The 12642-nt window shown below is 45.0% G+C and overlaps 1 protein-coding gene across 1 annotated transcript in view; it reads right to left on the bottom strand.

Annotated features, from left to right (window-relative positions):
• syn3 (synapsin III) overlaps positions 1 to 12642 on the bottom strand; it is a gene marked incomplete at both ends in the record, with an annotated part of 133779 nt that overhangs the window by 15296 nt on the left and 105841 nt on the right. Inside the window, 4 exons of the mRNA XM_080754064.1 lie at positions 334 to 436; positions 2497 to 2571; positions 4446 to 4588; positions 12492 to 12560. Of these exons, the coding sequence (XP_080610190.1) occupies positions 334 to 436; positions 2497 to 2571; positions 4446 to 4588; positions 12492 to 12560 (390 nt within the window). The remainder of the gene's footprint in view (positions 1 to 333; positions 437 to 2496; positions 2572 to 4445; positions 4589 to 12491; positions 12561 to 12642) is intronic.

Raw genomic sequence — 12642 nt, forward strand, 5'->3', positions numbered from 1 at the left:
CACCAACTACACCACTGTTGACAGAGTTGAGCAGAAAGATAAATGGTAAATGGTGCATTTATATAGCGCTTTTATCCAAAGCGCTTTACAGAGATTGTGCATTACATTCACCCATTCACGCACACATTCATACAACGGTGGCGGAGGAAACCATGCAAGGCACCAACCTGCTCACCGGGAGCAATGTGGGGTTCAGAGTCTTGCCCAAGGACCCTTCGACATTAACTCAGGGGGAGCCCGGATTCGAACTGGGAACCCTTCGGGAACCCTTCGTGCTCTAATAAGGGTTTCTCTACCCCTGAGCTATACCGCCCCACACAAAGATGAACTGACCTCAATGATGTAGTCGTTGCCGTCCTTCCCGTGGACAGCCTTCACCGCACAAATATCCAGACCTCCAAACATCTCCGCACAGGAGTCCACCCACAGGCGGTACCTGGGACACAGTGACACCCAACACATGCTGACTGACCAGTGGTGGGAAAAGTACTCACAAGTAATCAAAAGTACTCACATCAAAAACACTCACAGTAATCCATACTGCAATGTACAAAGTAAAAGTCTGAAATTCTCAATGTACTCGAGTAAAGGTGATAAATAGGATGTCTTGTTTAAACATGTAATATTTAGTTTAATATCAAGGTAATCTTAAAATTATATATAATGAATATAATGAACTCAAAATCTCAATATAGCCTGATCACCCTCTGTGTTTCCTGAGGTTGCATTTGCACAGCTGTTAGGCTAGCTGTCACTGATTGGGTCAGACCTGTTGATTCTTCCTGTCCTTTGATGCTTTGATTGATCAATGTTTATTGTGTTGTGGCATGGGCAGCTGTTGTCTGTCAAGGTGTCACAACTGTCACATGTACTGTAGGGCACTGTAGGCCTATATAACTTTCTGTATATTGACATGAAGAGACGGTATTCTGCGGTTCCACCGCTGAGGTGAGGTCAGGCCTGCGTGCTCTGACTCTATACTTGCCATTCCTGGACTATGCTGTTGCCTGCCTGAATAAAGCTGCTGGAAACATACTACCTCATCACCTCTGGATTCCATATTCTTTTATATTTAGTAAAGGTTCTATATTCTTTTTATTTGTATTTAGTCTGAATTTCTTATTTATCAAAAGGTACACAAGTATTCGCATCAAAATGTATTCAAAGTACTAAAAGTAAAAGAACTCATCGTGCAGAATGTCTCGTTTCAAGTTTTCAATTGTGTAAGAATCTTTTGAAGACCTACAAGCTCACATGCGTTGTGATGAGACGCATTGTAGATTGGCTTGTAGATTGTCTATATTAAATGGCCGAAATATAGGGCTGAAGTGGTTAATGCATGTTTTGTAATACTAATCATAATCTACAAAGTAACTATTAACTAAAGTTTTCAAATAATTGTAGTGGAGTAAAAGTACAATGTTGGCCTCTGAGTAAAAGTATAAGTATTGGAAATTGGAAATAGGCTGCCTCAAAAGGCTGAAGCCACACCAGCCAGTACCTACAGTATGAGAGTGGATTCTCCATTCCGCCAATGTATTTCAATGGGAATGAAGCGGTTTTATGCCAGTAGAGGATATCTGTGCGCCGTGCCCAGGGACGTGCTGGCCATTGGGAAAAGCGGGCCAACTCCCGAACGTCCGGTTCATTCCCGGCCGGTCCAGGCCGGCCATTAGGAAAGAAAATTAAATAAAATGTCGGCATTTGTTCCATTTTGGGGGCTGGGCGGCCAACAAAGTAAATCGTCACTATCGGACAGAAACCTTGTATCTCCAAGTTTCAAATGTGTAATTTTTTTTCGCAAAGCAAAGCCCTGCTTCATCATACAAGGCCGTCGCACAAAAGTAGTGAAAACAGCAGATCTACAAGCAAGGCGTGCGAGGCGTTGTGTGGTTGTAGATCGGCTGTTTTCACTAGTTTAAATCATTTTTTAAATGATACAAATACAAAACAAACTGTTTTGGACAGAGAGAGATCTCTCTCTATAGTGCGTAATGAGGGCCTCTCCAACTCTTTTTCCCTGGCTGAATCAGGGGCCCAGCACGTCCCTGGCCGTGCCGACCTTGCGTTTATGCTGGAGCAGATAAATTCTCCGGTTTCCCCCCTCTGTCCAATCGGGTGAGTCGAAGGCAGAATGGGGAGGGTTCTGGAAGTGACTGACAGGCCACTGGCTTTGCGTTTTTAGTCAGCCGCGCACAAAAAGAGTTTATCCGCTGGCGACCATACTTTGGTGTGGCTTCAGCCAAATTGTATTTAAGTACAGTACTTGAGTAAATGTACTTAGTTACTTTACACCACTGGCTCTGACTCTGAATACCGAGAAGTAGTACTAGTAGTAGTAGTACCAGTAGTAAGTGTTTCTGTGCCAAAACGGTATGTTTTATCAATCCCACATAACGGTAACACTCTCCTATACAAGCAAGTAAAGAAGCATTGAATGGAAAACAATACAATAAATAGATACAGAATGTTCATATAACGTGATGTTCAGCTCACCTGTCCGTCATGGCAATCTGCTCCAGCATGGCGGAGCCTGTGTTGGCTTTCCAGTTGCCGGAGATAGATGTTCTCCTGAAAAAAACAAAGTCACATCCAGGAAATGAATCTGCATGCAAGCTAATCCAGCTAATGAACCAAAACGTGAAACTGTGGTCCAGGAAAATGTAGTCACTGTCGATTTTTTTTGTAGTTGAATAGAAATGTGTCCTGGGGGCGGCGAGATCTTATCATTAGCCTTACACTGATGATGAATGCAATCCACGCCTCCGTTATGTCCTGTTTGGAATGGTGCTGTCATGACTGAGGATGCAGAGGCGAGACGAGATAAGGCTTGTGGCACTCGGAGTCAGTTAATTTGTTTAAACAGAGTGACATGAAAGCTAAGAGGGTGTTGACTCACAAGTTCATTGTCACCGTATGGTCTGATGAATTTGCAGCGCATGGCCTCTTGATGTCAAGCGGGTGGAAGCCTTAAAGTGTCAAGTAGAAGCCTTACAAATAAAGTGCTGGGGTGGAGAACTGGTCTCGTCCAACAAACCGATAAGATCAAGGCTTCATTATCTTAACCCATTTAGAATTGTATTATTATTTTATGTTTTAACTATTGAAAAATAGCAGATATACAAGCTCACAGCGTGGCACCGAGTGCCGCGCTGCGAGCTTGTAGATCTGCTATTTTAGAAAAAACATGAAAATTTGAATCTTTACCCGATTCTATAAGTGTCTTTTGAATCCTTCTAAGACTTTTTGAAAAACCTGTTTCTATGTCAGCAATCTGGCTTTAGCCATCGTCAAAGAAAAGATCCTTTTCACTTAAGTGGAGCTCAGTTAGTCTGTTCTTGAGAGACTACTATGTCAGTGGTTCTCAAACCTTTTCATGTGAAGGACCCCCAAAATGATATTTATTTGGCCACGGACCCGCATCTCAAAATATTTAGTTCCAGGGTCCCCCCAGAAGCAAAATTTGAGTTACAACCGTTCGCTTTGAAAATACATATAGTCAAAGATTTGCACACATTTTCCCGACTTTTTCAAAAATAGCAGATCTACAAGCTTGCAGCAAGGCACTCGGTGCCGCGCTGTGAGCTTGTATATCTGCTATTTTTCACTGGTTAAAGCATTCAATAATTCTAGGCCTAAATGGGTTAAAACCTGCTGTTTATGGTTACTCACAGACACTTTGTGACAACTCAGATCAACAAGTGTAGTAAGGCTTTTACAGTACAGCTTGCAGTTACAAGCCATATCAACTGACGATAGAGCCTTTAAGTGCTGTGGCCACCCTGTTCCCACAGTCCTGTTAGGTGGCGCCTCCTCTTCCACAGTGGGGACAGAGAAGCATACCATGGCAGGGTGTGACCACGGACAAGCGGGTTCCTGACGGACAGTGAGGTTGCGGTTAGTGGAGCTCTCGGGTAGAGACTGCGCTGTATGGAGTTCAGTGGACGCAACCTCGCGTGACATAACATTGCACGCTGTTAGAGCCTCACCACCCTCATATGGTATGCACCCTGCAGGTATACGGCTATTCTAATTAAAAACATTCAATGATTTTTTTCCAGTCATTTCATGAAGAAATCAAAGAAAAATCTAAGAAATGCCATAAATTAGAACACTAATGTTTAAGAAGTAGTGACAATAGCCGTTCTGCAAGCTCTTGTGAGCTTGTAGATCTGCTGTTTTCAGGTTAGAAAAAAGTATGTTTTTGTATGCATTTATGTTTTTTATGGAGCAGTAAAGATCCCACCATTTATATCATGTTTATTCTCTCTGTCTGCTGTAAGGTTTACAATGAGGTGTGCTGCACACTAGGTTGAGTGTAAAATGTGGGGATACGTACGTAAAGACAGTAGCCTGGAAAACCCTTACATGTAAGCCTTGTAATTGTTGTGTAAGTGTAAAATGTGAGTGTAAAATGTGGGGATACGTATAGACAGTAGCCTTACATGTAAGCCTTGTAATTGTTGCCGATCTTCTGGATGCGGATGTCGTACTTGGACTGGACAAAAGGCTCCGAGGTGGCGTAGGTCCCCGCCAACGCCACCACACTGGTGATGTCCTGGAAGTCCTGTTGGCTTTCCACTTTGATCTGCCAGGAAGAAGGCCGCTCGTTAGTGCCCGCAGGGACGTGCTGGCCATTGGGAAAAGCGAGACAACTCCCGAACGGCCGGAAACCTTGTATCTCCAAGTTTAAAATTTGTAATTTTTTTCGCAAAGCAAAGCCCTGCTTCATCATACAAGGCTGTCGCACAAAAGTAGTGAAAACAGCAGATCTACAAGCACACAACGTGTGCTTGTAGATCGGCTGTTTTCACTAGTTTAAATCATTTTTAAAATGATAAATACAAAACTAACGGTTTTGGACATACAAGGTTTCCAACGACAAAATATAACTCATGTAATTGGCCTACTGGCTTGTCACTTGTCATGATCTGAAATGGCAAATCTTTGAGTAGCAGCAGCGCTATAGAGAGAGATCTCTCTCTATAGCGCGCAATGAGGGCCTCTCCAACTCTTTTTCCCGGGCTGAATCAGGGGCCCAGCATGTCCCTGAGTGCCCGGAAAAATCACACAGAGAGCGCGCCGGCGAAAGCTGCGCAGTTGCTGGTTGGAATCCCACAGGAATTTTACACTTAAGCACAGACTGGATAATGAGAGGCTGCCCGGGTGGAAACATTTTCCGGATCTTTGAGCTTTGAACCACGTGTTATGCCTCTCAGGTTATGTGATTACTAGGATGCGCGTAGTAGACAGACAAGCTGGTAGGATGTTACATAATGACAAAATATGAACACTAGAATAGCCAGGTCTTACCTTGCACCTCGCTCATACTTAGTAGGTGCATCTGGGAGCCTATACTCCTGTCTGTGTGAGTGACTTTTCTGAGTACGTGTCATGTGTATGTGAGTGATGTTTTTATATACTGTAGAAGACTAGACTAAGTGCAACCTTACTACCCAGGCTGCGGCATACTCCTATCTATGGCCCTGTGGTCCCGTTTCCATTCTCAGCCTTAGCTGGGGCAAAACATCAACACACTGTGTCCTCAATTGATCTGCATTGGACGGCACCAAATGTAACCACTTAAACCTTATACGTCTTTTACCAGTCTGATGAATGTTCGCTTATTATAACATGCCCAGAATAGGGACACTAGGGTTCATGTGGTTAATAGCAAATGCCTTGTGAAGTTCCCTGGCCACAATGATGGCCCTACGATTCCCCGTCCCCGTTCTTGGCAGTGGCTGTGTGTTCTCAACAGTCCTGCGTCAGACGGCGGCATATTTTATGGCAATTGCCTTTTGAACTTTACTTTGATATCCCTCATTGTGTTCGAAACGGAGTTGGCAAAACGTATGTTCAGGAGGAAGACTACGCCTTCAGACAATAGGATCGTTCTTCAACCTGCTTTCCCCTCACCCTATTCCCATGCTGCATTCTCTAATCCTGGTTCACTCCTTCAGGTAACACTCCTTGATTACTACTCACGTGAGAACAACTCCTCCCTTGACGGGCCGAGAGTTTTGATGATTATTACCTAAAACAGTGTAGTGAAAAAATAAAAAGTGAAGTGGAAAAATAACATTTGGACCTGAAAAAAATAAGAATTGAATCTGAAAGTCGACCTTGAACCTTGAAAAATCCCAGAATGCATTTTTAATACTTTTGAAAATATCTTGGAGTCCTTTTATCCAGTTGATTTTTATTTATTTATTTATTTTATTTACTTCACTTTTTATTTTTTCACTACACAGTTTTAGGTAAATGATCAAAACTTTTGCCACAATTAGGCTTCCATAGACTTATCTGCCATGGTAACCGACCACAACTCTCCTCTCGGTGACTCTGTCATGGTAACTGGTCACACGAGTCCCCTCCCGCCTGATTATGGATCCCACTGGAGAAGATGGATGGAAAGGGTATATAGCACTCGTTTTCACCAGCGTTCACCAGGTTAGCATTCACCAGCGTTAGTTTTACTGAGGTTAGGGTTAGGGTTAGGGTTAGAGTTAGAGTTAGAGTTAGGGTTGAGGTTAAGGTTAGGGTTAGGGTTAAGGGTAGGTTTAGGTTTTGGTGCACCTCTGCCGCGGTCCAAGTGACTACAATGGAGCGCTCCCTACATCCGGTTCGGCCAATCACAAGCTTCAAATATGAGTCCGGGGCGTGGTTATCCATCTTTCCCAGTGGGATCCATAATCACGCTCCCCTACCCCCCCTGGAGCCTATGTTCGGTCATGCCCCTGTCCTTCCTCACCCCCTCATCCTCACACCTTCATCCTCCCCACTTCCTCTCGTCTCTTTGGCTCAACCCGCTTCCCTCTTCGTCATGGCCTCTCCCCATCCTCTCTCCCTGCTCTTCCTCTTCCTCCAACCTCATACATTACATCCCATCATCCCTCCTCTTCCTCCCCTCTACATGCGTTCATCATCAATTCATTGAACTGATGGGTTCATCTCCTTTTCAAAATAAAAACCTTAAACAATTTAAAGTTTGAAGGCATGGTCTATATTAGTGAATTATTAATGAATATGCTACTCAAAACATTGCGTATGATTTGTTTGTTATCACGTTACTAGTATATAGACAGTTTTGGTGCCCTGACTTTTGTTTCTTCCTTTTCTTTTCCTATCAAGGTTTATCTTCGATCGATTGAGGGTTTAAGGACAGGGTGTGCAAAAGTTAACGAAGTTTAATGGCCTGTGAAAGACAGTAGGAGCGTCCTTTAATAAAACTAATCTTTTTGGGGGGCATTTTATGCCTTTATTGATAGTATACAGTAGATTGACATGAAATGGGGAGAGAGATGGGGGGATCGATATTCAAACCCGCAACACGCTGTCAGGCTGCATTGCATATATTTTACCAGTAAGACTCCCTAATCGGGAGATAAGCGACCGTAGGTGGCTTATCTCCACAAATAGGGCAAAAATTTGTTTTTCCAAAATCTTCCTGATCCATGTTGATGACATGAGTGTAGACATGCTGTGTAGTGATATTCGTGATTTTAGGGCAAAAACTGTAGGAGCAGTGTCCAAAAATGTGTTTTAAAAATCGGCCTGAAGGTGGCGCTAGAATAGGGCCATGTGAGAAATGAGGGGTGGGGTGTCCGCGTTGCCTTGGCGGACGAATAGGTACCGGCCCCGGCTCTCCCGGACGCTCCTAGCCCGAGTTACGGCATTTTATGTGCGCTGCAGTGGCAGGGGGTCCTCCACTGGGGGCGCCACCACTTTTGCATCCGTTCTGGAGCACCAGGAGTCGGTGGTCCCCGGGAATTCCCCGTGAGCAGCCCCGTTGGGGTGGTCATTTGGTCATTTTTGCACATTTGGTCATTTTTTACATCTGGGGGTCCCCCAGGGACCTGGGGGTCCCTGGGGCTCCGGGGGTCCTTGGAGGTTGTAGTTTGGCAGGCAAGGAGTGTGTGTGTGTGTGTGTGTGTGTGTGTGTGTGTGTGTGTGTGTGTAAAATCTGGCATGGATCGGGTCAACGGGTGCGGAGATATAAGCAGGGAAAAAGTGTGACGTGTGACGTGTGAGCACATTTGGTCATTTTTTACATCTGGGGGTCCCCCAGGGACCTGGGGGTCCCTGGGGCTCCGGGGGTCCTTGGAGGTTGTAGTTTGGCAGTCAAGGAGTGTGTGTGCAAAATTTGGCATGGATGGGGGCAACGGTTGTGGAGATATGAGCAGGGCAAAAGTGTGACGGACTCACTGACTCACTGACTGACTCACTCACTCACTCACAGACAGCCGGTGGAGGTTTTGGTAGTAAATGCGACCTACGGTCGCAATGATATGTTTTCCACTAGGGCTAGGCCATGGGAAACAGGGCAGTTGGATATTAGACAACCTTATTAATCAATGGCCTTTCATGTTTGGCATACTGTCAGCGTCCACTGTATGAAATGTAAATTCATAATGTCCACAGCCTTTTCTCTTGTTTCTTGTTTAGTCGTCATCACACCATCTCTCTCCCCTGTTACTGTGTGGGGGCTACAGTATTCCCTGGTTACCTTGCACAGTGAGAATGGTGAGGTACTGTCACAAACCGGAAGGAGCCTCCCCCATACTCCCTCATCTCCACTACACCAGGGGTTTTCAAAGTGGGTGACGGGGCACCCTGGGGTGCCGCGACGGCAGTCCAGGGGTGCCGCGAGATCATTTGATGATATGTGGAATCTATTTGGACACTTGAAAAAATATTTAGTATCATTTTAAACTTGAAGAAGTACTAAGTTATTTTCAGTCAGTTATAACCAAAATGGCTATTACCTCAACGTTTTCCTCGCAACATAATCACTAAAATATCGTCACTGTCGGGCAGAAACCTTGTATCTCCAAGTTTCAAATGTGTACGTCTTTTACTAAAGCAAAGCCCTGCTTCATCATACAAGACTGTCACACAAAACTAGCGAAAACAGCCGATCTACAAGTACACAACGCCTCGCGATGCGAGGCGTTGTGTGCTTGTAGATCTGCTGTTTTCACTAGTTTAGTTAACTTTATAGATGATAAATACAAAACGAACGGTTAAGGTTTCCACCCGACAACGACGATATGCTATAAATATAAGGTGCTGTGAGTGAAAATTATAATGTAGGGGTGCCTCGGATTAAAACAAATATTCATGGGGTGCCCTGAGACAAAAAAGTTTGGGAACCCCTGCACTACACTACTGCTACAGATCTGCTACATAAAAGATCAAGAGAGAGAGAGAGAGAGAGAGAGAGAGAGAGAGAGAGAGAGAGAGAGAGAGAGAGAGAAGAGAGAGAGAGAGAGAAAATAAATAATAGCGAAGACAAATGAAAGAGAGAGCGAAAGTAGAATGGAGAGAAGGCAGAGAGGGAGAGAGGGAGGGAGGGAGACACAAAGGGAGGAAGTTAAAAGGAGAATTCTCGTCATTGTACAACAATGAGGAAGCTCTGGTTCTTGATCCTTAAGGGTTAAGACGTCCATTCTATTTTAGGTTTGGTCTTTTCTTCCTATTACGTTAATCTGACGCGTTGTAAGAGTCTGGTTTTCAACGCGGGACTTTAAAGGAAGCACTTCACAGGGGAAAGCAAGTTTTGTTCTACTGGGCCTGCAAGCACACCTGCCAATAATATAACTGTACTTTCACAAAAGCTACCGCATAAACGTTTTGGCTAGATTGTACTCAAATAGTTCGGTAACTTGTTTCATCACTATATTTGAGTTTTGGCCAGACCATACTGTAGTCTGACAGACGGCGTGGAGCACTGTGGTCTGCTATTTTACAGTAGGTAGGCAAATCCTTTAAATGGAAAGGGGCCTTGCCTGTGGTTCCGAAGGTAGAAAGAACCCCACAGCTTGAAGCTGAGCCAGAGAGGGGAGCGCCAAACCATGGTGTAAATATGTGAATCCATCCAGAGAATTACGCCAGCCATTTTGGGTAAATAAAGCAAAGCGTTACAGTGCACACAGAAACCAGAAGGTTAAAGGAGTAGTTCACCCCCAAAATGACTTTTTTTCTATTGATTAGTCACGCCATGGAGAGTAGAGTTCAATAATATTTTTTGGTTTTTGTCGCATTCCTAAGACAAAAATGTGATAACAATAAATTTACCCCCATTCATTCCGGATGGGGACCCGTTTCGAAACGCCGGGTCACCATCCGGAATCAATGGGGGTAAATTTACTCGAATCAAATTTTTGTCTTAGGAATGTGACTAAAACCAAAAAATATTATTGAACTCTACTCTCCATGGCGTGACTAATCAATAGAAAAAAAGTCATTTTGGGGGTGAACTACTCCTTTAAGTGAGGGAAGGTGAAACACCGTGTCCATGTGGAAAAGCCATGTCACACTGGTGAGGGTCCAGCCTCGGTGACATGCCAGCTAAAATGAGGTGGTGCCTGTTTTGACGGATATGTCTTCAGCAGGAAACCGCGCAGGTCTACAAAACAAACCCTGCTGTAATGGACACAATGTTCTGAACAGATCCTAATTCAGCATGTTGACTGAAATGGGTTGAAAAGTAACCTCTTATTACGGTTGCCTCGGGGAGAATGGTTTCTGGCGTGAGAACACTGTGTATTTACTTTACACTTGTCTTAATGTGTAAGCTAATTACAGCATTTAGGTTAAGCTAATGTGGGGTTTGCAAGCTGGTTAATGTAAGAGGGGAAATGCCAAAAGTCTTGACGGGACCTCATAAGACATTTAAGTTCTATATTCCTCATTGTCTCCATTTGATTCTGTAAGACACTGGTTCTCAACGTGGGGTCCGGGGACGCCGTGGGGTCCATGATGAGTTATCATGGGTCTGTAACTCCCAGAGTGTATAAATGGAACCAAATGGACCTGTATCTGAGTTACTTTATACTTTATTTATTTGGTCAGGACAGTGCACATTGATAGAGTAATGACAGGTGTAATGCACATGAGCAAGTGTAAATATGCCGGATCTAGCTAAAGATACTTTCCATCCGTAGTTTCGCTTTGGGTATGCCTACTGCTTCAAGTGGGGGACACTTTGGGTAAGCCCAGTGGTCTAAGAAGAAGGGAAAAAAAAGGCATTCCCAAAGTGGGATTCGAAGCCGCTATGTAAGGTTTACCAGCCACCCGACGTTACCTATCACGCCACTATCCACGACGGCGGCACCGCTGCACGGAGGCGCAGACACGTTAATTTTACTGAGGTTAAGGTTAGGGTTTGGGTTAGGGTTAGGCATAGTTTTACTGAGGTTAGGTTTAGGGTTTGGGTTTGGGTTAGGGTTATAGTTTTACTGAGGTTAGGTTTAGGGTTTGGGTTAGAGTTAGGCATAGTTAAGTGGTCGGACACGTTACCTCCACGTTGCGTTAGAATCCTCCGCGTTGCGTTAGAATCCACATTGTCAAAGATAAAAGCACAAAAAAAGTGGCTTCGTCAGCCAGGATTGCTAGCTCAGTCGGTAGGGCAGCATGGCTCATGATCACAGAGGCGGTGGTCCGTGTCCCACTGACGATAGATACATGTTCGAGTAAACATGTGTCGGCGCATGCGCATTAAGACTCTCCGTTCGCGTCTGACAGGATGACGCTGTAAGCGTTCCAACGCGTCGCACGGGTGACGCTGAAAGCGAGTCGGGAATGCGTGGGGGGGTGAAGCAGAGGGAGTGAGAAGAACGGGCTGGATGCGGAGAAACAAATCGCGGAAACGGAGCGAGCAGGCTGGCACCCAGGCTAGCCTATTGGACCCAGGTCCTTGAAATGAAAGAAGGGTGAGAATCATTATTGCTGAGACTCTATGCTCAGGGAAGCACTGTATCTGTTAAAGGGGAACTAAACAGGACTGGCCCACATCCACTATCTTGTCTGTTCTCAGTACTCAGTGAGGTCAGAAGGGTTAAGTAAGGTCCTGTTCTACAATAGCGTGCCAAGCACTCCAACAGGCCATATGGGAACGTCTATAGCACTTCTGGCTCCTGTACAGGAAGCCCAGCCCCTCCAGACAGACAGGGGGGGAGGGGCTCGTATAGGAAGTGGTTCCCCCAGTGTAGTTTGTGTGCGTGGTTGTGTGTGTGTGTGTGTGTGCGTGCGTGCGTGCGTGCGTGTGTGTGTGCACGCGCGCACGCACACATGAGCGTGTGCAAGCGCGTGTTCGCAAGAATGTATGTGTGTGCACTCGTGCATACATGCATGTGTGTTGGTGTGTGTGTGTATGTGACAGAGAGGGAGAGAAACGAGAGAAGGCAGGGGGAGAATATAATCTATAAAAGTTATCATATAAGTATGTCTATTGGCGGGACACAGATCAGCTCCCTGCCTTTAGAAATGTGTCTCGCCTAGGTTTGCTTACCGATTGCCTGCCATGTGGCTCAGGCTGAGAGATTGTACACAAGGAGGAGATAAGGAAGGCTGTCTTCTTCTAACGATAAATCAAGACTAGACCTGTGTTGGAGCGTACTCAGACCTTATCGGGGGATGTGTGCATGTGTGAGTGCAGGTGTGACTGTTTGTGTACTTTGGTGGTTATTATGTCTGCATAAATGTACCTTGCCCAATCCGGCGTGAGCATGACCCATCTTGACCACCACGGGGAAGGATGGTGTCGTCGTTGTCGCCTGGAACAGAGCAAAAAAGAATGTACCGGTATGTTATTTGACCATAATCCACTCGCCATTTTGCTTTTACCTCACATTCGGG

Source organism: Nannobrachium achirus (genome assembly GCF_963921795.1).
Source record: "Nannobrachium achirus genome assembly, chromosome: 23".
Lineage (NCBI taxonomy): Eukaryota > Metazoa > Chordata > Actinopteri > Myctophiformes > Myctophidae > Nannobrachium > Nannobrachium achirus.